We start from the raw sequence: 26792 nt of genomic DNA, 5'->3' as shown, positions 1-26792 counted from the left end.
TTTCACAAGCAATGTTTACTATTAAAGTCCACAAGGCAGCATTGCAACTTTTTACTGTATTCAGGATGATGGTTAGGTTGTTTGTACCTTTGCCAATGCACTTGAAAGTTGTGATGCATTGCCTCTGTTGCTTGTTCTGAGTAAAGTCCGAGAGCTTGGCCGTGTTTGTCAATGAAATCTTTCACATGAAAAAATACAGCATGAACCTTGGGTGTCACAGAAACATTTTGCAGTGCCACATAAGCCACTCTGAAAGCTTCAATTTTTTGTACATAACTTGGATCAAGAACGCATCCAAAACAGGCAGACATTACTGCATTGAATTTTCGAAATACATCAACTAATGGTATTGCAGCATAGCATGAGTGTTTCTCGACAATAGATTGAAGAAGATCAATATTTTTTAGCAGCTTCCTGCACTCATTTCCTGCAAAATGCCCTCCATGATAAGGCTGTTGTTTAATGTGCAGTGAATCAGTCCAAAGAGTTCCTTGAGGGAAAACTTTTAGTAGGGCAGCAAAGAGATGATTGAAAACACCAATAAGGAGATGCAACTCCATTAGCGGTATGAAGTCCAAAACTAATGTGCCACCAGCAAGATCAAATACAGGAGAATGAACAACATTCATGTAATCACGAGCTCTTTTGATGTTTGATCCTGCTGCATTGAAAAGTGAGACATTCTGATCAAGAGATTGGAAAGTTCTTAATTTTCCTTGATTTAAAAGGTCCTTTGCACTTGACTCACACCAGGTGCAGGGGTGTGCACTTGAGTGTGCTTGGAGACCACAAATTATATTTGCCAGTTTTAGGTCACAGGACAAAACAAAATCTTGGTCTCTCATATTGATCAATTCGAAAATTTGAGACACATTTGAGTAGTTTTCTTGCAGGTCCTCAGAGACAGCAATAATAAGTTGCTGCTTAACTCCAGTGTCCTTGAAAAACTTGTTTGTGCAATTGAGTTTTGCTGGGGTAGTGTTAGGTTCACGATTTAATTCAATAATTCCAAGGCTTACTTTCAGGAATCCTCCCCCACCGTCAATTCCAACTTTCACAATATGATTGTTTGATGTGCTTCTCATAGAAATGAGTTCATTTTTAAGCTCTTTGAAGTCCTTGCAATGAATGACAGTCCTTCCACATCCAGCATGATCTTTAATCAATGAACTCGTGAAATGGTGAGAAAGCTGCTTATTAACTGCATCAAATTTTACAGCATAGTTTTTCTCAACAATATGTTGTGAAGTTGACTGATTAATTGTAGCAGCTAGTCTCTTGATGCCATTGTTTGAAAGCCCTGTGTTTGCCTGAACTTGAACAAGTTCTTTTATACTAATTGATGGGTTTGGAGGAAATAGTTTTCTAGCTGATGAGGAACCTAAAATAAATGCAGATATTGTTTAATTTCGAAATTTCTAAAATATCTTTTCATGAAAGTTAAACTTTTACCTGGCATTATTGTAAGCATTCTTCCACCTTGTGGTTGACTCAATCGAACAGTGCCATGTGGAGAAGAATCCTTACTTGAAACAACAAGAGCAGCAACTCGTTCAGATGCAACAGGATCCTTGGTTGCAACAGCAACAAGGTTATTTCGCAAAGTGCCCTTTGTGCAATGATGAGGTAATCCTCTTCCAATAATTGAAAAACAGTCAGAGCATCGTTTTTGGACAGTTGAAGATGGAGTATTTTGTGCTGAGCTCTGCAAAAGCTGAGTTTTCTGTTGACCATTATTTCTCAGTTTTCCAACAGAACAAATCAAACAGTCACATTGTGTGTCTCTAGTTTGAGGTCGAATTTTTATAGTCTCAAAATTGTAAATTGATGGGAGATTGATGTGTTCTCCAGAATCCTTTCTTCTTAAACAAGAACGACACTTTTCACAAATTCCAAGTGGAACTTTGTCATTACTAAAATCGATCCTCTCATTGAGTATTGTTTGGCATTTTTCTTTTAAGAAAGGTGTCAGTTCCCTCTGACATTTAGTGAAGCAAAGAAAACAGACAGTTTTCCTGCAGTCTTGGTGGTTTTTTGCTGTATTCGGCATTTTTTTGTAAAATTAGATGTGCGCAGTTTTGCTCTCATGAATAAAGTAAATAAATCATGCCTTTTCCCGAAATTTTTATTTTCCTGAAATTTTCCCGAAATTCAAAAACTGTCTTATTTTCACAGTTAAAAATAATTTTTATGAAAAGTTAAACAGAAAAACAGAAGAATAAAAAAATATTATATTTGTTTGGTAATAAAGGAAGCTTATCTTCTTGATATCTTTTAATTTTTCAACTTTTTTTTATGTTTTCATAAAACATAATGCTCTTTATGCTACAGTATGTTTGTTTACTTGAATTTAAAATTATATCTTACTGTAAAAATGCAAAACAAGCTGTCATTTCGAATGTGTGTGTAATCAATAAATTCACAAAATTTAAACATCAATAACTTGCCAGGACGTTGTAATCTGATTTTAATACTTATATCCAAGTGATCCCCATAGTGTGGGCTATCATTCCACAAAAGGGTTTTCTCGGGTCAGAAAGTCAAGGTTAAAACCCATTTTATAACACTGTGGCCAACCTAAAAGTGTTTAAGGTCGGCAAAAAATTGCCAACCTCATTTCTATGTTTTATGGTAACCCCTTTGTGTTAATTTTTTTTTTTGCTGACCTCTAACAGTTTGAGGTCAGCAATTTTTTGCCGACCTCATTTTTCCTAATTCCAAGGGTTATATATATGTATATATATATATATATATATATATATATATATATATATATATATATATATGTATATATATATATATATATATATATATATTTATATGTATATATATATATATATATATATATGTGTATATATATATATATATATATATATATATATATATATATATATATATATATATATTATTTACATTATTTCTTAAATATTATGCTTTGTACATATTTTTAATGTTAAATTTTTAGCAAATAGGTATTTCTGGTGAAAAAGTAAATTTGCTACTTGAAAAATGTAGAGTAATCGTCGGCCTAAAATTTAAAATCAATCAGGTTAAACCTAAGCATGACATGGTTAAATATGAAAAATATATTTTTAAAATAGGCTAGCTTATTTTATACATACATGCTGTTAATGAACGCTGCGTCTGTCAAGTGATAAAATTAATCATTATATAGAAACCAAACAGCTAAATTTTTAAAAGTCAAGCTAAGTTAGTTAAAAGTAAAGTTTTTTAAATTAATTTTTTATTGGGAGTTATCAAACAATATATTGTATGCACTTAATAATAAAATGATGAACAATTTTTTTGTATTTCTAGGGAGCTTTAATTGACACACTTAAGCAAGCTCGCCCTACTTTATTTCTAGGTGTACCAAGGTATGTTTATTTTTAGTTGTACCAAGATATGTTTACATGAGTTTTATTTTAGTTGATAAAGTTTTATTTTAGCGATGCAAGTTTGAAAATAAGGTTTTATTTTTTTGCAATCAAATTTTGTATGAATAAATGGCATCCTTGTATTACATTACATTTTGAATCCTTGGTTTCTTTTTAAAACAAAAATCTCAAAGGTTCTTTTTTGATGATTTTAAATAATTAGAAAAAACAAGGTAGAATGAAAGAGTGGGTATAAGTTGTGTGAGTAAAATGAAGTAGATAATAAAATAAAATTGTTTTAGCAAACTTTATTTTTTTGCTCTTAATTATAGAAAAAAATTTTTTTAAACTTAAAAGGTATCCTTATTTAACTTTTTATGCTGGTCAAGAATCTTTTTTTTTTTCAATTTTACTGTATTCTGTAAAATGCTTTTTGTTGTTGTTGTTTGTTTTTTTTTTAATATGATTCACTTCCAACAAGACTGCAAGCAATAATGTTTAAGTTAGGAGTTACTTAAAAACAAAGAATAAAATAAAAGAGCATAGAAAAAATTGACAGAAGACTTAAAAAGTTGCATGTTGTAGTCAGGAAAACAAGAAGATGGTAGAGAAGGGATAAATTGTCTAGACTTGTCTAGAAGAGAAATAGCATTATTAGAAATACCAGTTTAAATATGACAACAGTATTCCATACAGGGATGTATTAGTGATTTATAGAGGTAGAGAATGGAATCAGGAGTAAGAAAATGCACGATAAGGAGAAGCAACCTTAGCAGATACTAACTTAGCAATCGACTGTATGTATGGTTTCCATGAGAGGTTAATAGTGAATGACAATTCATGAAGATGTAAAGAAGAGGACTTAGTGAGAGGGTTGCCATTCATTATAGGAATGTTGACATTATTGTGATAGTAAATAACTGAGTTTTGTTAGAGTTGAAATTCACAAACCACTGCAAATCCCACTTTTTTACAGAAGTAAGATCAGATTCAAAATTGTCTGCCTGTTCTAAGCGATAGAACATTGGTCAATCAGTCAAGCGGTCTAGAAAAGCCCCTGACTATATATATATATATATATATATATATATATATATATATATATATATATATATATATATATATATATATAAATATATATATACATATATATATATATATATATACATATATATATATATATATATATATATATATATATACATATATATATATATACATATATATATATACATATATATATACATATATATATACACATATGTATATATATATATGTATATATACATATATATATATATATATATATATATATATATATATACATATATATATATATATATATATATATATATATATATATATATATATATATATATATATATATATATATATATATATATATATATATATATTTACACATACATACATATAGTTGGAATTAAAATTCACAAGCCATTGCAAGCCCCAATCTGTTACAGAAGTGAAATCAGATTCAATATCAGCTACCTGTTCTAAACAATCGAGCAGAAAAGATTTTTTGTCAAGACAGGAGTATAAAGTTAAGTCATCTAAATAAGTGTGCCTGTGGGCAGCATAGCAAGAATCATTGCTGAAAGTTAAACATATATCTAGCTAGAGTAACAGTATCAAATTTAGATAAATGTAAGTTTGTCAGAAAAATCATTGATGTAGATAAGAAACAAAACAGGACCAAGGATAGAACCTTGAGGTACCCAAGAAGTTACAGGAAATTAAGAAGAGTGTTGGCCTTCGAAGATAACATTAATAAAGCAGTTAGAAAGGAACAATTTGACAATATCAAAAACTTTCCCAGATACACTATATGAAGCAAGCTTATGGAGAAGGTCAGTATGCCAAACTTTTTTGAAAACTTTAGACCTTCATCTTATGCACAGTAAAATCTTTCAGTCACAGTAGTTAGCAAGTTAAACATAGAGCGATTGATTGTCTGACAGTAAGATATTTGACTCAAGATAGGATGTGAAAAATTTGTTGATCAATGACTCAAAGACCATGCTAATACCAGAAAGAAAACTGATCGGATGATAGTTTGAGGGTTCAGAATGTTCTCCAGAGATTAACTGTTAGTTAAAAATTAAAAGTTGAAACAGTGAACTGTATGGGGTAAAATAAAATGTGCTAATTTTTAACTTGGTAAATCGGGCTTGTATCATTTAACTAATGTTTAAACTGAGTTGATCTCTTCAATTTCTGCAGCCACTCAATGTTGGTGTTTATTGCAATGTCAAAAGAGTTTAGAACAAATTTTAATTTAAAGTTTTAAACAAAGTTTTATTTTAAGATAAAGTTCAGAACTAATCAAAAGATTATATTTGAAACAATCATTATCATAAAATATCTCAATATCTGATTATTATCAAAAATTATCTCAATATCTGGTTATTATCATAAATTAGCTCAATCTGAGATTTTGTATCAACCTCCAGAATCTATGCTAGTACCATCGCCAAAAAAAGCTGACATGCCAAAATTTGGAGGGGGGTATCTCAATAAATTTAAAACAGCAAAGCAAGCAATGTATTAAAACAGTATATTAAAACAGCTTATATTGTATATAGTAATATATTATGTATATATTAAACATATAGAAGTATATACTAAACATATGAAACACATTAAAACAGCAAGCAAGAAGAAAATATTAATAACAAAATAAGTTAATAACCACCTGCAGACTAGTATAATAAATAATGTGACAAAACACAGTGTACAACAAAGATAATAAAATTATAATAAGCTTTACTTTGGTGGTACCAGAAATAAAAGTCAATTTTTGTCTAAACTATTGTACACCTCTCTTGTAAGACTGTATCTAGACTACGCAAATTCAGTGTGGTAACCTTACTTGAAAGAAGACAAAAAAAAAATTGAATTGATACACAAATAAATGTCTTCAAGGGAAAAACTATGAAACTAGACTAACCTACTTAAAATTAACGACTGTTGAAAAAGATGCGAATGTAATGACCTAATTCAACTTGGATTAGGTCATTACATTCGCATATCTTTTCAACATTTTTACAAAATGGTAAAAAAAAATAGATAATTTAACATTGGAATATCCACCTGATTTAATAGCTTCAAATATTTAAATGTGTAAATGCTTAACTTTAATAATAAGCAGCAAATAAATCAAGTAACCACAGCAACCCAACAACAAAAACAAAGTCAACAGTCAAAACATCTTAGCAACTAAACATCATTACAAGTATAAAGATTTTTTTTACTAATTGGTTGTTCTTTTAACTATTATTGGTTGTTTTTTTTAATTGTTTTCATTGGTTACTTTTTTAAGCTAAGTGTTTTTTCAATTACCCATCAGTTTGCATTTTTCATTCGCCCTAAATGTAAGGTTAAAATTTTCAAGATACAAAATACTTTGCATCTTGAAAAAAGTAGTTATTATCTTTTTTTATGTGAAAAAAGGAAAAAGAAAAGTTACTTTTTTTTTTTTTTTTTTTTACTCAATAATTTCTTTATAGAGTTTTTGAAAAGATAGAGGAGAAACTAAAAAGCATAGGAGCAGCAACAACTGGTGTGAAAAAAACAGTTAGTAGTTGGATGAAAGCAAAACTATTACTTGGGAATCAACTAAAAGAAGCTGGGTTTGTTTAATTTTTGAACCTTCAAATATTTATAAAAATCACATTCCTGAGTACTTTTGTGTGAACAGGTATTAAGCCCATTTTTATTGTGGTTTTTTTTTTTTTTACTAAGCATTTTAAAGATAAGCAAATTAAAAATAAATTTAGAGGACATGTGAGTGCGAGGAGAACAGATTTTATTAATTTTATGTTTTAGTGTGTTTGTGCTTACTGTTTAGAAAACCTGTACCTTATGGATGGACAATTGCCAGCAAACTGATGAAAAATGTAAGTATTATAGATTATTGCTTGTATTATGCAAGCTGGGGTTGAATATTTACATTTATAGATTATTGCTTGTATTATGCAAGCTGGGGTTGAATATTTACATTTAGGAGACAATAAGAACTAGTTATATCTGTACTTTTTTTTTTTTTTTTATATCTATAAGACCTCTAATTTTAATATCATTTTTTGAGATTTTTTCGTTTATTATTGTTTATTAACTTTTTCGTTTATTATTGTTTAAAAGTAATTAATAGAATTATGTAAGTTGTAACATAAAGTTTTTAATTTATTTTGTATTATTATTAGTAATATAATTAGAACTATTAAATTGATGTGTGAATAGTGATTATAATGTCTGTATGACATCATTAGCAATGTTTTGTGCTGATTACAGTTGTTAGCAAGGCCATGAGCTAGAAAAATGTTGGAAGACCAAGACCAAGTAGTGCAAGGTTAGGAACAAGTATTGCAAGGTTGTTACTACATGCTGTAACACCAATATCATTTACTACTGACCTCTCATGGAAATTATATTTACAATCGAGTGCTAAGTTAACATCTGCTAAAGTTACTTTTATTTATCGTGCTTGCCAATTTCTTACTTCTGATTCCATTCACTACTTCAATTAATTCTCTACCTACAAATTTCTTATTCGACCCTGTATGGAATACTGTTGCCTTTTTGGGCTGGTTCTTCCAATGATACTCTTTCTATTCCAGACAAGGTCCGATATTGCGTGGTAAATGAAGTTAGATCTGCCAGCTATGAGCCACTCTCTTATTGTCGTAAGGTTGCATCTCTCTCTATTCTACAAAAGCCAACATCATGGTTGCTTTTCAAATGAACTTTTATCTCTAGTTCGATCAATCTCATTCTCGCTCGTTCTGGCTCGACTTGTCATTCAGCAAGGTTGCATCCTTTAACTGTATCTGCACCTTCATGCTCTAAAAACTTTTATTTGTTTTTTTCCTGGCACATAAATGCTTTGGAACTCTCACCTATTTTCATGTTTTCCTGACTCATACAATCTACAACATTTAAAGTCTCCTGTCAGCCACGTCCTTGCTCTTTAACATTTTTTTTTTGTTTTCTAGGAACTCCCAACTTAATAGTGGTTGCTTGCAGCCTTGTTGGGAGTGAATTAGTATTTTAAAAAAAAAAATCCTTAGCCACATGTTACAATATTAGTTTAAGGGCAGGCCTAATGAACCCAAAAGTAAAATATAGTTAGAAATAAAGAAATTATATAAAAAGCCAAAAACAAAATTATGATCAGAAAGAGTTACATAAAAATAAATTTTACAAAAAAAAAAGATATTTTGATAGTAGTTGTCAGCATCAACTGTTGTTAGTAGTTACATTACTAATTACAAAGCCTAGTATTACATACGTATATGGTATGTAAATCTATAAGTCTTTTGTACACTTAAAAACATCAAACTTTCAATCTATGAGTCAGACGTACTAGCTCTATGAGGATATATCATCAACTCAATTTGAGAAAAAATCAACAGGAGCTGATGTTGCTAAAACACTTATCAAACATTTAAGTTGTAATTTTTATTATTGTTTAAAAGTCATATTATACAAACATTCCAGAAAGATTTGAATTTTAAAGAAAATCGAAGATTTAGGATTAAAAATTATTAGTGTTAATCCTAGAAAAAAAATTTGTCTATTTTGTGAATTGAGCTTTATTTGGAATGGTTTCTTGAAATGCTGTTAGATTTACTTCTGCAGTCCCTGGTCACAAAATTATGATCACCTACAATTTTTGTGTATTTTTAACTTCAAGGGTTGTAAAATGTATAAAAAAGGTACAATTGCATTAGTTATATTTTGTTAATAAAACATGTTTCCTTAATAAAATATTTCAAATCAATATATACATTTTAACCAACAATTACTCTTTTTGATTGCAAGTCATAAAAAATATTAATATTTTATTGTTCCTCCTTTCAACCAAATGACTTAAGCTCTTCGGTCTGACACTTTAATACAGTTTATTGCTGCTGTCTTGATTTTTTCATTGTAGTGCCAATGATAGAAAAATTTTTCAATCAAATCCCTTTTGTTTGTTGAAACCTCGGAAGAGATTTCCTTCTTGAGAATGTTCTACAAATTCTCAATCGGATTCAGGTCAGGAGAGTTCTCTGGCCAATCTAAAACGGGGATTTTATTATTTTAAGAAAGTTTCTGATCCTTTTAGCTTTATGACATGGAGCACTGTGATGCATAAACGTAAATGTATTGTTATTTGGAAACCATTCTTGTATTTGGGGCATAAGTTGGCTCTCCATAACCTCTTGATACTGTATTTGTTCATCATCCCATTGACAATATATAGTCTTCCTGTGTCTTTACCACCGATAACTGACCACACCATAACTTTAGTTCGATGTTTAATAGTTTGTACAATTCAATCTAGATGATATTTTTTGATTGGTCTTCTTTGGACGAAGGTGGCTTTGTTTAATAGTTAGTACAATTCAATCTAGATGATATTTTTTGATTGGTCTTCTTTGGACGAAGGTGGCTTTGTCCAAAAAGATCTCAAAAGTTTATTCATCTGAAAAATACACCTGAAAAAATCATCATAGTGTGGTTGTAATCAAGTTTATGTCAACATTTAAACACTTTTTTAACAATATTTCATTAAAAATTGATAAACCTACACGTTCCCAATCTCCAATAGTCATATACTTATGATTTTTTGCCCATTGCAATCTCTTTTTTAGCATTGCTGGAATGAGCCTTGTTTTTTTAGCAGGTTTGTGTGATTTTAAACCAACGTATCCTCACTGCCACTCCGAAACTTGTATTCCAGACTCTGAAACACAAAGTTTTGACAGCAACAGGGATGATTTTTTTCTATTTTCCATACAAATATCTCTTATAATTCTGTCTGTTCTGGGAATGGTTTTATATTTTGACCCACTCCGTCCTTTCCTTTTTGGAGAAAGAGTGATGTCGTTTTCCATTTTGTGTTTGATTTTATTGACAAAAGCTTACGAAACTTTACACATTTTAGCAATTTCCTGTTGTGAACACTCTGAATGTTGTAAAAGTGCTTTTACTTCTGAAATTTTGCTTGGACTTATGTCCTTACCCTTACCCATGTTTTTTTTTTTTATTGAAATTTTCAATTACAACCTATTACACTAAAAATGTTAATAAGATGATACTATAAATTAATTCTTGCTAATTAAAGTAACTTTATAAAATGTATTAAAAATAATAAAACACTTTTCACTCAAAAAAAACTGTTAAAAAAATGTATGTGACAGATCACCACAATTTTTTTTAAATTGCTGACTTAAAACACACCTAACTTCACATTAGTCATAATTATAAAAAAATTTTCTTTTCTATTTTATTCGATATATAGTATTGTATTATTATACAATACTATATATCGATAAAATAGAAAAGAAAATAAAAGATAAAAGATAAGATAAAATAGAAAAGAAAATTTTTTTATAATTATGACTAATGTGTTAATAATAATAAGTTAATAATAATAATATACTCACCTTAAAATAACTTTCAAATAACTTTGAAAACAAAATATGTAGAAAAACTGAGGTGATCATTATTTTATGGCCAGGAACTGTATATTAAGAACTATGGGATAAACATATATTATACAGAAGATAGTTTTCTGTATTATTTTTGTTTTAACACATTGCATGCGGGGCACATGCAATGTGTTAAAACAAAATTTGATGATTGATGCTTGAGCACGGGACTTGTTCTAGGTTGTTTTCTGAAGGTTGTTACATGAGCGCTTGTCCTGTACTAGTATGGGTTAGTGTAATGACATGATTTTTTTTTTCTGTATTTCATCTGTATTTTAGTGTTTAAAAAAATCAATTTAAATTTAAAATTAACCTTCTATTTATCCTTGGGAAGCCGAATGAATGTACCTGCAAGCAATATGTTAAGTGCAAATAATCAGACCACTTTACCAAATGCAATAAAGTTGTTATAAATACACGTTGTTATAAATAAGTCTTATATTTTAGCCTATTGCTTTCCAAAAATAGGAGTTAGCACAACATGTTGTATTTTATGTTTGTCAATTTACTTTCAATTAAATTCTCTAAAGAGTTCCTTCAAAGTTTTGTTAAATTTTATGATTCATATATATATATATATTTATTTTGTTGTTGTTTTTTTTATTTTACATTTGTTTGTTTTTTTATTTGCCATTATTATACTTTTTTTATTTTTTTTATTTTTTTTTGATTATTCTTTATTTAGACTGTCAATAAAGTTTTATTTCACAAAAGTTTATTTTTAAAGTATCTTGTAAAAGTTTTATTTAGAATACTTGGTTGATTAAAAACTAGGTTGTTGTAAAACTGTGTTTGATATTAACTATGTTTTGTAGTGTCTCTGTAATTTATCTCTGTAATTTATCTATCTAATGTAATGTATCTCTGTAATTTATCGCTATAATGATTAAGTTAGCTGTCTGCAAACAAAGTTTGTGGACAGCTAACTTAACTATAACTTAACTTTTATTGTCAAATATTTTTTTGTTTGTTTTTACTCTTAATTACCATAAGCATGTACAAATAAATAATAAACTATTTTTAGTTATTTGTGCTATTGTGTTATTGGTGTAGCTGGTTATTGTAGAGACAATTTTTTGTTGCCATAATCCACCCACCAGTAGCTTTTTCAACTTTTGTTATTTCACTAAAACAACTAGAAGTTTAAAGTAGCTAAGTAAAGAAGAAGAGAAGTTAAATTAGTATTGTGTCTTCTTCAAATAAAATATTAATACAAAACTCTTCATTCATAATAATAAATTTTTATATTTGCAATATTTTTAAGTATGTTTTTTAATAGTGTTTTTAAAAGTTAGTATCTAGCCCTACAATAATAATATCTCTTGACATTCAATGCTACCAAGTAACACCACTACTATATAGTACTTTGCTAACTAGGATTAAGATCTAGCTCTGCATATTGCCAAGTAATTCTTTTTAAAAACATAGCAATCAAATAAAAATAGTATGATAGCACACATAAAAAAGTCAAATATTTGACTTTAACTTTTATTGTTGTCATTAACTATGACAGTTGGACTGGAAAATGAAGACATTTTAGAACAAAATGTAAATTAAAATCTGATGAACCCAACTGAATTCAAGGAACAAGTACCTGTTTACCACCAGAAACATCTTTCGAAGCCTCAGCAATAATATAATTATTTCAAAGAGTACAATTTTTCATTTTAGTACCATTACATAGCCCAGCTTTAAGACCTAAATTTCCAAATAACAGAAACCTTGCTTTCAGGCTTTCAAAAACTGCACACTAGGATTAGATTTTTTGAAAGATCTGAAGAAAGAATAAACATCAGAAAAAAAATTAAATTTTTTGATATAATAAATTCTCTTTTCACATAAAATATATACATAATTATTTTTTTTCAGGACCTCCAGGGGCTGCACAAGATTAATTTTAGTAGAGTATTTATCCGCCTTTAAAACAAGCTCTTACTTATCAACTTATCTTGCTACATTCAATAGATAATAGAATCCTTCTTTTTTTTTGCTGATTATGAACAGTGTAAAGAGCACAGACTGTTATATTGTCATAGAAAAAGTTATCCTTGTTTTTAAAAAATAGCTTCAATATATATATTTAATGCAATCTTATCTCAACAAATTATAGATATACTTTTTAAGCACAGTTTTCTTCCCAGGTTAAAGTTGTATTCCAGTATAGCCTTTTTTTTTTTAAGCTTGTGTATTTTTAATCTGAACAAATGTTTTTAGATTAAATGTCTATTTATGAGTAACAATTGTTAAAATGACTGACTCAGGTGGCTTGGTGACTCTGGATTCTTGTGTTTCACAAATAAAAGATTAGGAGAGTTATAATTTTTTTTTTTAATTTCCTTGACTGTAGTGGCCCCTGCAGTTTTATAGGTGGAAAAAAAAGATTTTAAAAAAAGTTTACAATCGGTTATATTTGCAGAAACAGTTTTTGGTTGTTAATTTTTTTCAGTAATAAAAAATTCAAATAAGTCATATATAGATAACTTAATCCGCAAACAAGATATAACTCCAGTAAAAAAAACTGTTCAGGACATAAAAAAACTGTTCAGGAGCAACATGAATTTTTATTGTTATTTTTCATATTTATATATTAAAAATCATTACTAAAAACAAAATGGTTTTCTTACTTCTAAGACATCATTTGTACAATGATGTCTTAGAAGTAAGAGAACCTGTTACTCCGATAAAGTTAGTTTTACACAAATAAATGAATTGCTTGCAGATTGTTTGCCATTGATATATCATCAAGTATAGGAAATCAAATAAAAAGGGGGAAAATAGGGCAGAGAGGGTTAAAAATTGATTAGTATTTTCTGTAAAAATATTTGTTTTATTAACACATCTTCACATTAAAATAATATGAACAAAATATAAAGTCTAATTATTTACATGAACATTTTAAAATACAACTTATGTTTAAACCAAAGAGTAAGCTTTAATTCTATTGCTTAGTTAGTACAATCTAGTTTAAAACTATATAATCTTAAGTTTTTCAATAAGGTTTTAATAAAAGAATATTTTAGTATAATAATAGAAAATTTAGAATAATTAAGCTTAACATTAATCATAAGTATAAAATAAAAGAAAATTGATTAATTGAGTATGTAATTGAATAAATTTAATAGACTCTTAGCAAGAAGACAAATTTAACTGCAGTCAACACTGTATTCAAGTACTACCACTTGGGTTACTCATTTCCCATAAAAATCTAATTCCCGGGATTCTGGGACAAAAATAAGTAATTTCCTGGGATCTCAGGAAATTCCAAGATTAGGTAACAAGCAAGAATTTATTCAATTAGGTGGGGGAAATGTGTAAATTCAAACAAATACCGCCTTTTTAATACTATTACTTTTAACAAGAAAATAAATACAAAATAATTCTTAGAAACTATGACTCTCAAAACAAAACAAATATAAACTTCAGTAACTTTATATTTTATATATATTAATTTTTAAAATAATTTTTTAAAAAACATAAATTGTCAATAGCGCTATCACTTAACGATGACCGAATTTTTGTAACAAAAAGACCTGCTGCCGAAAAAGCTCTTTCTGAATTGATTGATGTCGGTGGGATAGTTAATAGAGCATTATATAATTTTTCTAAATTATTTGTACGCTTTTTCGTTGCATCAAAAATATCAATTTTTTTTGTAATATTTTTAATGTCATATAATACATCTTCTGGACTCTCAATTCGACTAATGTTGGTAATGGCAGCATCTAATTTTTGATGAAGTGTTAATTCAGATGTTGTCTTCAAATTTGATTCGGCCATAAACGATGTTTCAGTCCCATCATTACTGCATTCTAGTTCTTCAATTTCAGCGGAATTTCCACCACCATTAATATCCTCAACAAACAGCTTAGAAAATAATTTTTCAGCCATAGCTTGAAGGCAATAATAATACAGAATCTATGTCAGATTCTTGTTTATAATTTGATGGATTGTTTAAATACTTTAGCAAGCCAACTAAGTTTTTATTCCATCTTTCAACAATTCTCTGTTGCACACACTGCAGCATTTTAACCGAAAAACAATCTTTATTCTTGCACAAAACATCTAAAATAAACACTAATACACCCTCTGCATCAAGTAAGGATGCGTTGCCTCAGCCGAATCTTTCAATTCCCAATTTAATTGGTTGTAACGCCGTTACTACAGTCTGCACCACTAAATATCCTCCAAAATATTGTTAATATTGTTGTGTTTAAAATATATCAATGTTTTTAATGTACATGTTTCTAATGCAGTAAATTGCTCCAACATTGCAAGAAGACTATTCCACCTTGTCTTTACATCCAGTATTAACTTGAGTTCTTTATTACATGTAATTTTTACATATGTTTGTAAAGTTTCATTTTTGAATGGTGATTTATGAAACATTCGTACAATTTCCGGACCTTTTGAGTTGTTTGTGCAATACTTATATGCCTAATAATTCGTCAGTAATCTCAGCATCTTGTAAATTTAATAAATCGTTGTTTTGGCTGGACTGTAAATCCACTGAAGTTGTAAAATCAATTTCTTCAGACTTGTCATCTTCAATATTATTTTCATCAGAATTCTGACTGTTTGATGCATTACACTCACTGTCCGATTAATTTGAAATCACTGTTTTTTGTAAAGAACATCACAAAATTATCGCTAAAAGCATCGCTAAATATAGCCCATATGCATAACAAAGTTGATGTTCCATCCCACTTAATCTTCCATATTTTTTCATAACTGATGCACCGTCAGTTATACTAGTCATATACTTCTTTTTAGATAAATTAAATTCGGATAATTTATTTTAAAGATGTGTATTCATCCATCGAAATAGAGAATCTTGAGCCACCTTGAATTTGCATAGTCATTTCTTTAACCACTCCTTGTTTTGCTAGATGGTATTGGCTTTTTACTAAGTTCATTACATATGAAGGGTTTTTTGGCAATATCATTCCTTTATCAGATAAAGATTTTCTTATAAATTCAGATTTTGCACTAGCATTAATAGAAAAGCCATCTACAGCCACCAATTTTGAAACAATTTCTTCTATAGATTCCTTTTTTATAAATGACGTAATTTTAGGTTGAGCATTTCTAACTTCAAAATTTGTGTCTTCGTTTGGCCTTTTTTTCGTTACTTCAATTTCAACTTCCTTGTGAAGATTTTTTAAATAACAAAGAAGACCACTTGTTAAAAATCCTTCTCACATTATTGTTGTTTTACATATATTACAAGTGGCGGATTCTGTGTTTTTTTCTTTTGTAAAATTTTGCCATGCCTTAGATCCACTTGACATGATGAGGTATATTTATTATCCTATTAATTAAATAGATTAAAATATACTAAAATATAAATATAAAACAATATTACCTACAATTAAATCCCGAAATAGTGTGCTAATTGTAGATTTATATAAATTATTTTAAAATAGTTGTAATTTTAAACTTCACTTACTTGGTTCTTCACTTATTTCACTTTTTACATACCAACTACTTTCTTTGCATAACTAATTACTTTACTTACTAACTACCAACTTTTATGTGTAACTAATTACTTTTATTGCACGTACAAGTACTTGTAATTTGTCCGTGGTTATTTATATTTTTCATATCAGGGACAACCCTTTATTCATTGAAATTTCTTGCAATTGTAATTTCTTGAAAACGGGATCCCGTTTGAGAAACCCTAACTACCACAGATTATATGTTTTCAAATAATACATTCATATTGTTTCTTCGATATGTTTTCATATTTTTTTCATTGTTTTTTTCATATTAGATCCTCTTCAAATGTAGATATTCCCTTTCACAAACTCTTAGTTTATCCTAATTTTAATTTTAGTTAGCAGTATAAAATATATATATATATATATATATAAATATATATATATATATATATATATATATATATATATATAACATTTATTTAGGTTCACAAAAGTCTTGGTTTAGATCGTTGTCGTTTGATTTTTACTTCTGCTGCTCCTATATCTAAGCAAACATTAGAATATTTTCAGAGTTTGAATTTGCCTCTATTGGAATTATATGGGATGAGTGAGTCAACAGGTCCTTTAACAGTATGTTCACCAGGACATTCACGTATTACTTCTGTTGGAAAGTTGCTCCCAATTAATGAAGCTAAAATTGGAAATCCAGACGAAGATGGTAGTGGTGAAGTATGTTATTTGTATGTTAAAAATTTTTTTTTATAAAAAAAAAATTTTAACACCCATAACACAGCTATTTAATAAAAAAGTATGTTGAAGGAACAGATATGGTTGATTTTAGTTTCACTGTTTTCATTAATGTATTTTTTTTTACTTTGCAGAGTATTTACCCAAAGGAACTGATTTATAATGTATAAGTCAATCTGAAATAGAAATCTCTTTACTTAGCAACATTAATTAATTTAACACAAAAACACTTAAGTTATAACAGTCCAATAATTATTCATTAATACATGAATATTTGTTTATTTTAGCTGTGCTTTAGAGGGCGAAATATTATGATGGGGTATCTTAATAGTGAGGAAAAAACAAAAGAATCTCTTGATGACGATGGATGGTTGAAATCAGGAGATGTTGGAAAAATTGATGAAGTAATTTTTTTTTTAAATACATTTGGAATACCAAGGTATTATATCTGTGATGTATAATTTACATATATGATTTAAAGATTAATGTCTATATTGTCAGGCTTGGTCAGGAAGTGGGTGCGATCGCACACTATATCTGACCACGCATATATTATTTAGTTGCGACATCATGGCTACAGCTTTTTAGATGTTTTGAGAACATTTCAAAAAGCACAAAGATAAACTTAATTTGACAGAATACAACTACTTAAAAAATTAACTAAAAAAAGAAATGAATTCTTAACAAAGAAAAAAACTTAACTAAAACAAAAAAAATTACGTTTAGAACAAATTATTTCTAAACTACTCTCATTTATAATTTTTTTATAAAATTAAGCAACACTTTTATAAAAAGTAACAGCTTCCTACTAATGATCATTTAGTCAAAAAACAAATGTTCTTCAATTTATCAAAGCGTATAATATAATTCTTCTAGTATTTATGTTTTATTTCAACAAGATTTTAATAAAACTAGCGGTAGTTGAATTATATCATAAATAAAAAAGTAAATATATTTTTATAAACATTTCATGCTTTACGCCACTAAATACAATTTGTGTGGTCAGAAATAGAGTACGATCGCACTCACTCTTGACCAAGCCTGTATTTAATTTTACAAAATTTACTTTTACATCTGATTCTAAACTTTTTTTTTTTAATTTAAATAAAGATTGTGGAAATTCCTTTTTCTTAAAGTTATATACTTTTTTAATAATTAAGGTTTTAGTCACTTTTTCTTTATAAAAACGTCTATAAAAAGATCTTCAACATTTGTACATTTATTACAAAACAAAAAGAACTATAAAAAAGTGGATCTTCTGAGCAAGACATTTTCGGATTTCTTTTTTTTTTTGCAAGTTCAGGACTCTTATAAACTATTCTTTATAAAAATGAATTTCCCTTGTTTTTAAAATTTGATAAAAATAGAAGAAAATAGTATGGTCATATTACTTGTCTATTATAAAAATTTTATGGGATATTTATGTTTTTATTAAATTTTTTAATTTAATAAAAACAGGAAAAAATGATGCACTTTATCATGAAATTTTTTGAAATATGAAAAAAGCGTCTGATATTTGTAAAAATAACATTCACCAAAACTCACTTTATGTGGTCATTTTTATGACTTTTTTGACCGATAATAAAGTTTTTTTAAAATTTATGTTAGCTAATTCAATCTGTATAAAATTACTTATAACCTACTTTGTTAAAATTAAAGCCAAAGGCATCTTGAGGGGGCATAGAGGAGTACTAGCACCCTATTTAATTTATTAGTTGGCATATTGAACACTCGAGTCAGTAAAATTGGATCTATAGTCACAGTGCTGTATTTGAAGAAAATTGTTTTTCACGGTTTTTGTTGAATGTGTTTTTAAGTTTACAATAACTTAGAGTGGCTCTTGACAAAATATAAGCTTTCAGGCTTTGTAGTTTTTTAACCCTGGATGCAGGATCCTGATTCTCCTGCATCCTGAATCCTGCATTAGGTTGGCTATCATATCAATATATCTGTTGTTTTAAATGTTTTTTGAGAGTGTTTTTCATAGTATTTCTGACCCAGCTCCTGAAATTTTTAATATTCCTGCTGTTTTTCTGTTACTGATCACAAAGCCATCTTTTATAGCTTTTATTTGCCCCTTAGTTGCTTCACTTACTGCTTTTTGATCTATTTCAGTGTATCTTAACTTTTAGATCAAAGTAGTTTTCACGTCAATGTAAGACACATTAAAGCTCATTAAAGTTTATGACTTTAGTATATATTGATGCATTTTTGTGAATTTGAAATAAATAAGAAATTATTTTACTGTGTCTACTTTTTTTGAAAACACTGTGTATATTAGGCAGGTCCATTTTTAGGGATTGGAAAAACTACAACTTGTTTTCCTATTCTATGTTATTATATAAGATACTTCCAAAAAAATTAGTATTAACATTTTCAAATACTGAAATATTCTTATTAAAACCAACACATGAAGTTGATTGCAGAACGTTGACTACACAAGACGATGTTTTAAGATATTTTTATCACTGCTGCAAATAACTAAATTTCAACAAAAATAATAAAAAACACACTGAAATTATTTCTTGCCCTCAACTTATAATTCACAAGCTGCTATGTATTAAGAAAAGATGTCAATTGTGTTGTTTCTGCTGTTTGAAAACTGCGACTTATTGGTTATTATTTATTGGGTTTATATGGGTTATTACATATACTCAATGTATTATTTTCAGAAGTATTAGTTGACCATTGATTCAAATAATGTACATTATTTATTACATAATTTTTAACATTATTTTGAAATTTAAGTTTCTGCTGTGAAAACTGTGGCTTTTGTTTGCAAAGGACTAATAATGACAAGAACAATGATAATTGACAAAATAAACAAAAAATATCAAGAGAGCCAATTAATTTGAGCAAAAAGAGGATTCACAAAAAACTCAAATTTAAAACATTTTTCATCAAATGGCAATTAATTAAAAAAATTTATTAATGAAAATCAGTATTATTTGTATTAGAAAATTTTGACAATGAAAAATAGAGTAAAAGTACCACAAACCAGACAGTGCCCAAAAGCGGACACTTATCGAAAAAACTAGATATCTTCACTAAAAATAAAGATATTTGCAAAATTTTAAAAAGTTTTTAGTGTGTGCAAAATTATAAAATTTCAAAAAAAAATTATTCAGATGATTGCGTTGATAAGATATTTAAGTTCAAACTAAATCTAACACTAAAAATCAAACTTTTTTTGGGAAATTAGGTTCTAAGCATGAAAAGTTTAAAAAGATAGTTTAAAAACAAAGGAAGGTAATTTGTTGGAAATTTTCTGCTAATTTCAAAAATAGTTTTAGATTATCATAATCTTACTTTGTTAAAGAGTTATGACAGAAATAAGATTTTCTTCAGTTTTCATCTTAAACCGGACACCATAAATCCACCCTATAATCAATAAAAAATTGAATAGGTTGTTTATAATTTTTTTACTCTAGTTTAATTTTTTTATTATTTTAAAGTTAGTTTATTTTATTATTTTTTCACACTGATTGAATTTTTTTCATTTGGGTTTGTTAAGTTTTCACACTTTCGTGTTAGTTAATTTTGTACTTTTGCACTTATACCGTTGAAGTTAAAGTCCAAAAGTACACAAAGTAAACACAAAAGTACACAAAGTAAACACAAAAGTACACAAAGTAAACACAAAAGTGCATAGAGACATTAAAAAAACCATTGAATAAGATTGAAAATGGCAAGTAAAGTTTAAGAGGCGCAACTCAATTCTATTGCATACTAAAATCAATGTTACCCGAGTGAAAATCAAATAAGAATTTAGCAATTGGTAGTGACAATACAACAAAATTGAGCCGTTTATCGAGTTAACCTTGGTTCACCTTCTTCAGATGCTTGGCGATTGGGGGTTTTGGTAGACGATTAGATCAAGTTCAAAGTTTTGTGTGAGACTGTTTAATTGAAAATGATGAAACATGTTTGTTCAAAAATGGAACACCTGGTCGCAAATGGTACAAAGGATTTATGACTTGATGGCACTCAGAACTAAGCAAAAGAACAGCTACAAACATCGCACCTTTGAGAGCAGGGTCATACACATCATAAATTATTGCCCATTATTTTGATGTTTTGAAAAAACATTTTGATTTTTCAAAAATGGGTTTTAGTAAAGCCATGTATTTGTTGAATTGTGATGAAACTGGTTTCAATAGTGACAAAGGCAATGCGAAAGTAATTGCCACAAGAGGTGCAAAGCGTTGCAAGTATTAACTAGAAATAACGAAAAAATAAACTACAGTGTTCTTAATTGTGTTAATGCTGACAGATTCCTTCTACCGCCTTTTGTTGTTTACAAATCAAAGAATTGATGATTAGATTAAAGGAGGCTCACCAAACATACTTTACACAACATCACCATCTGGTTGGATGGAAAGTAATCAATTTTTGCAGTGGCTCGATGAAATGTTTATTCCTCACATTCAAAAAATTGGTGGTCAACATATTTTACTTTTGGATGGCCGCAGCACACACATATCACTAAGTGTAGCTTAAAGTGTATAGAAAACTAATTTGCATTCCCGCCCATTCATCTCACATTCTGCAGCCTCTTGATGTTGGTGTATTTTGCCATGTTAAAGATGTTTGGGGTGATATTTTAAGAAAATTTTTATGCTGAAAATGACTTAAGCAATTTGTCCAAAAAAATTTTCTTAAGTCTCCTTGCTCAGTTGTATAGAAGCAACAAAGCTTACACTCGTACTCAAATTATTGCTGGTTTTGAAAACACTGGGCTCTTTCCGTTAAATAAAGACAACATTGACAAATCAAAATCAAAAGTTTGTCAAACTTTTAATAACACCTTAATAACATCATCAGCAATTGCAAAATCACCATGCAGCCCAAGTTCTTTGCCTGAACTGCACAAACCTTAATTCTGCCTGCAACTCCAACTTCAATTTCAACTTTAAATTTAACTTCTCAAGAAGAATTTGTGTAAAAATTAGTCTTGAAAGAGCTCTCTTGAAGCAATTTCAATTCTGTTAAAGCTTGACCAGCAAGTTGCTGGTCAAGCTTTAACAGAAGAAGCATGGTTAAACAAGTTAAGAGAAGAAGACGCAAAGTTATTAAAATGAACATATATTGTAATTGCAGCAGCAGAAGTAGAAACTCCTGCCAAGAAAACCAAAAGGAAAGTACAAAAAGTGCCCAAAGTTTTTTGAAAATGAAAAGCCAGAGATGCAAGTTTTATAGAAAATTTGTGAAAAATCAAGTTGCAGTTCGTGACTTTGTGAACCTTGTCTTCCAAAAAGATATATAAAAGGCGAAGAATACTTTTGCACGAAAAGTTGCAGAACCTAGTTTATACATTTTTTAATTTTATTTCAAGCTCAAGCTTGCTTATGTTTTTTTATTTTAGTTTTTTTTAGTTTTTTCTGCTTGTATTATTATCATGTGTATATTTTAACAATAAAAATTAAAATATTGAATTTATCAATTTATCTATGTTTTTTTCATATAATTTAGAACTCTCCGCTTTTGTGGACAATTTTCCAAAAAGCAGACACTTTTTAAAAAATAAAATCTTATTTTCCATAGAAACTTGAAATTAAAAAAAAAAAATTTTCTTACACTGCAAAATTGCTTTAATAAACCAGAAAAAAAATCCTACAAATTCTCAATATTAAAAAAGTTATTTAGCTTTTTGTGAATTTTGTGGGTATTTTGAAATTTCTGTTGGTATACAGACAGGATTATTGGAATTATTTTTAAGATGTAAAAATATTATTCTTAATGAAATAAAACTTTTAAAGTAGAAAAATTAAGATTCATAAGGAACAAGTAATCAGTGAACCAGAAATTATTCGGGAAAAAGTCTAAATATAAAAATAATAATTTAATTTTGCACATTAATACAAAAAAAGTTTCAGCTATAAACGAAAACTATGCAATGCAAACTATAAATGCAAAACTATTCAACTATAAACGAAAACATGCAAAACTATTCTGCAATAAAAAAAAATGCCTATTGAAAATATATTTAATATATCTATATAAAAAAATGCTATTGTTGCATAAATCGAGACTGAAATTTAAATACAAATAGAAGGCAACATAATGAACTGTTAGGTGTAGTTTATTAATTGGGTAAAGGATATGATCAAGCATTTGCATGTTTTAAAAGTTTGGAATTGAAAAGTTTTATAATTGGAATTTTTGCTGATACAACAGGGTGTAACACTGCACAGTGGGATGTTGGGTGGCCAAAATTGAAATTTTTAATACTTTTTTACAATTTTTTGTATGGTGGGTTCATTTGCTAAGACATTCAAGATGAAAATGTGATATATGTAATATCAAATTTTTAAAAAATATCAAAAAAAAGATATTTAGTTACAAAGTGAAATTTTTTGTCAAAATGGTGATGCAAGAGAAATTTTGTGGGTAATGTTCCGACCGATTTATATAAAAATAATTGTTATATTTTCACAGATATATACATTGATTGAAAGGCCATTGAGGCTAGTTTTAGATAATTTAAGTTAAAAAAAAGTATATTGAATGTAGTCATGAAAGTAGGGCCAAAATATGAAAAAATATTGCAAAATTATATGGTACTTTAACTTAGGAAAAATGATTTACAATTCTTTACAAGGTGGTCTTAGCATTTGTTGATGCTAAATTTGCTAGAGAAAAATTTAGTGAAAAATGTAGCCGCACCTTTTTGTCCTTTTTTAAATTAATTGTTTTTTTAGTGACGCATGGTCTTTTTAAAATGTTTCTTTTCTGCATCTTTAATGAGTGTTGGATCCAGAATTGTCATAACATATGAACAATAAAAGATGATTTAAAAAAATTTGAAATCTATCGATGAATTTGAATTTAGTATAAGATAATAAATTAGGTTTTTTTTAATAACTCATTGTCCTCGCATTTGGGCTAGGGGGGAAACCTTTTAAGGGTATTTTTTTCCCATGCTCCAATCATTGCGATTTTTTGCAATGCGTTCTCATCTAATACATTTGTTTATTACTGAATGTATCATTATAACTAAATACTATTCTATAATTCTATTGTGGAAAGTTATAGAAGATTTGATTTAGACTATGTGGTTTGTGATTATAATAACTCTTAATTTATAAAAATTAAGTGGTTTTTAAATTACAATTTTTGAGGATCATTTGTGGGCCATTATCCAATATCAATTTAAGTAAACTTTTGTAAAAATAAGATTTTGATTTAGTAAAGATAAAAACAGGTTAATTCTTTGTTATTGTTACTGAAAGAAGACTACATATTTCTGTCGTAAAAAAATACTTTCAAAAATGGAATCCAAAGCAAATACTACTAGAGGCAATGAAATATATTCAAATTTATTCAGAAGTGAAATCATCAAGTACTTTAGTCCCTCTAATACTGTCACAAAAAAATTCTCAAAAGGCTTTTGAGTATATTTCTTCAATAGTAAGTAATCGTGAATGTCATACCTTAAAACTTTTAAATTTATGGAGAATTTTGTATATCAGATATAAAGATAAGTGGGAAAAAGTACATAAGTTTTATGCTAAATTTGAAAACCAGTATCAAAAATAGTTTGACAGTCCAGCTTTTCCAATTGAAAAATATACCAATTTATCAAATTAAAAAAAACCAGGACTTTCATTAAAAATTCATCACAATTCATCAAAAGAATTTTTCAGTATTAAGCAACAGAAGTAAACGACAAATAGCTGATGACGTAGTTGACCCTAAAACAGATTCAATTGAACAAGTTATACTTGCAGTAAAAAGAACAGCATATAATAATCAAAATTATATCATGGTTAAGTTTCTTAAAAATGTTATAGAACATTAAACTGAAGCAAATCAAATATTACACAGATTAAATAATAATGACATGTTGTCAGATGATAAAGCATTTAGATATTTCATCAACTTTAATCACACAAAATTTTCATATCACAATACACACATGGCACTAAATATCATCAGAGAATAGATTGCGTCGATGATAGTGGTTCAGATTTAATAACAGTAACGGCAACGCCATTGCAGCTAACATTATACAATAACACAAAAAATTTAATGTGGCTAAATTTTACACCTCAAAGTATAAGATTCTGTTGACCTATCTACATGGAGTTTACAAAAGAAAATAATGAGACTATCCTTAAAATCAAACAAGGTATAGAAATAGAAATATCACTTTTGAACTCTATTAGAGTTGATTTGCCAAATGGCAAATTTGTTTTTGTGGATTTTTCATTTATCTTGAGTATGATAGATGGCAAAGTTATGGCGTTCATCACAGACACGCCATCTATGCAATGCTGTCCTATTTGTGGAACAACACCTAATGAGATGAGTGACATAAAAAAACCTAAAAAAATTCAATGCAAAAAAAGATGCTCTTGTACATGGCCTGTCATCTTTACACTGTTGGATTCGATTTTTTGAATGCTTACTACATTTTGCCTATCGCGTTGAATTTAAGGTTTGGCGCGTAACCAAGGGATATAAACAAATGTATGCTGAAGCAAAAAATCGTTTACACCTTTTAATGTTAAGGCATTTGGGATTGAGAATCAACAAGCCAAGAGCAGAAGACCTGGTAACAGTACTACAGGAAATGTTTGCAGAAGAGCCTTCAAAAATCCTAACTGTTCCTGTAGGAGCTTTGGATGAAGAAGCACTAGAGTGTTGCAACAAAATCACTAAAAAAGATCAGCTACAACATGCTTGCAAGTGCCCAAGAGAAGAAAATTTTTTTGATGTATTTACACATGCAATGAACTCATCAGATCTAATTATAAGTACATTATCTTTAAGTACAAGATCTAAAAATAAAACTTGTGTTCTTCCAAAAGAAGTTACAGACCTTTTAGTACTAGAAGAAGTAGATGTTACTACAAGCACTGACAAAAATGATGACACATCAGATGATGACAACGATAATGATCGATTTAATGAAAACTTTAATATAGATGTAGAAATTGATGATGATTAGAATAAAAAGTAACAATAAAGAAAAATCTTTTGTTTGAAAGTTATAAATAATTTCAAAAACATTACTTAAAAAAAAAGTTTATTCAATGTCGTTTTTCTTAAAAATTACTTAGTTGACCTTTAAAGTAACTTTGGGAAGGTGGGAGAGGGCAGAAATAACTTTCTTCCTCCCCCCTCCCCTCCCCCCTTGACCCTTAAATATTTTTAAAGGCATGCTTTTTTTATTTTAAGGATAAATTAAAATAATTTTAAAGTAAGTTTCAATATAGTATCTAAATTATATAGTTTTGATTTGGTGTTTGAACGAAACCCCCTTCCTCGGGGAAAAATCATATTTGCGCTAATGCTACAAAGTTTCTAGGAAACTATAAATTAAAATTATGTGAAATTTTAAATATACGTACTTAGCTATATATATTTTATTTAAATTTTAAAAAAATTGGAAAATTAATTTTGGCCACCCTTTGTCCCTCTGTGCACTAGTTACATGCTGTTGTGTCAAGGTTTGCATCAGTATTTTAGAAGAACAGCCATAAAAGTTTTCATGGTGTGAAGTTAGTGGAACTCCTTTACAAGATAAAAAATGGCTAAAAAAAAGTTAATCTTTTAGGTAAAAATGCTTTTGAACTATATATGTTTATGGTAGATGCTTTATACATTTTGGCAATGTATTATTAACCTTATAGGAAGAGAAGGTATTTTCAATCAATTCAAATTGTTTCTGCTTTCAATGATTTGTGTACAGTTAAAGAGATAATAAAGATTTTGATGTTGATGTTCTT

General features: G+C 28.4%; 1 protein-coding gene across 1 annotated transcript in view; it reads left to right on the top strand.

Moving 5' to 3' along the window:
• The window catches only part of LOC101235394 (long-chain-fatty-acid--CoA ligase ACSBG2), a 53871-nt gene that overhangs the window by 21778 nt on the left and 5301 nt on the right, over nucleotides 1-26792 (top strand). Inside the window, exons 9-13 of the mRNA XM_065815329.1 lie at nucleotides 3319-3377; nucleotides 6905-7027; nucleotides 7246-7294; nucleotides 16795-17040; nucleotides 17346-17462. Of these exons, the coding sequence (XP_065671401.1) occupies nucleotides 3319-3377; nucleotides 6905-7027; nucleotides 7246-7294; nucleotides 16795-17040; nucleotides 17346-17462 (594 nt within the window). The remainder of the gene's footprint in view (nucleotides 1-3318; nucleotides 3378-6904; nucleotides 7028-7245; nucleotides 7295-16794; nucleotides 17041-17345; nucleotides 17463-26792) is intronic.

The sequence above is a fragment of the Hydra vulgaris genome, chromosome 13 (assembly GCF_038396675.1).
Source record: "Hydra vulgaris chromosome 13, alternate assembly HydraT2T_AEP".
NCBI classification, from domain to species: domain Eukaryota; kingdom Metazoa; phylum Cnidaria; class Hydrozoa; order Anthoathecata; family Hydridae; genus Hydra; species Hydra vulgaris.
The sequence above is the reverse complement of the archived record's forward strand: the minus strand, read 5'-3'. Positions and strand labels throughout refer to the sequence as shown.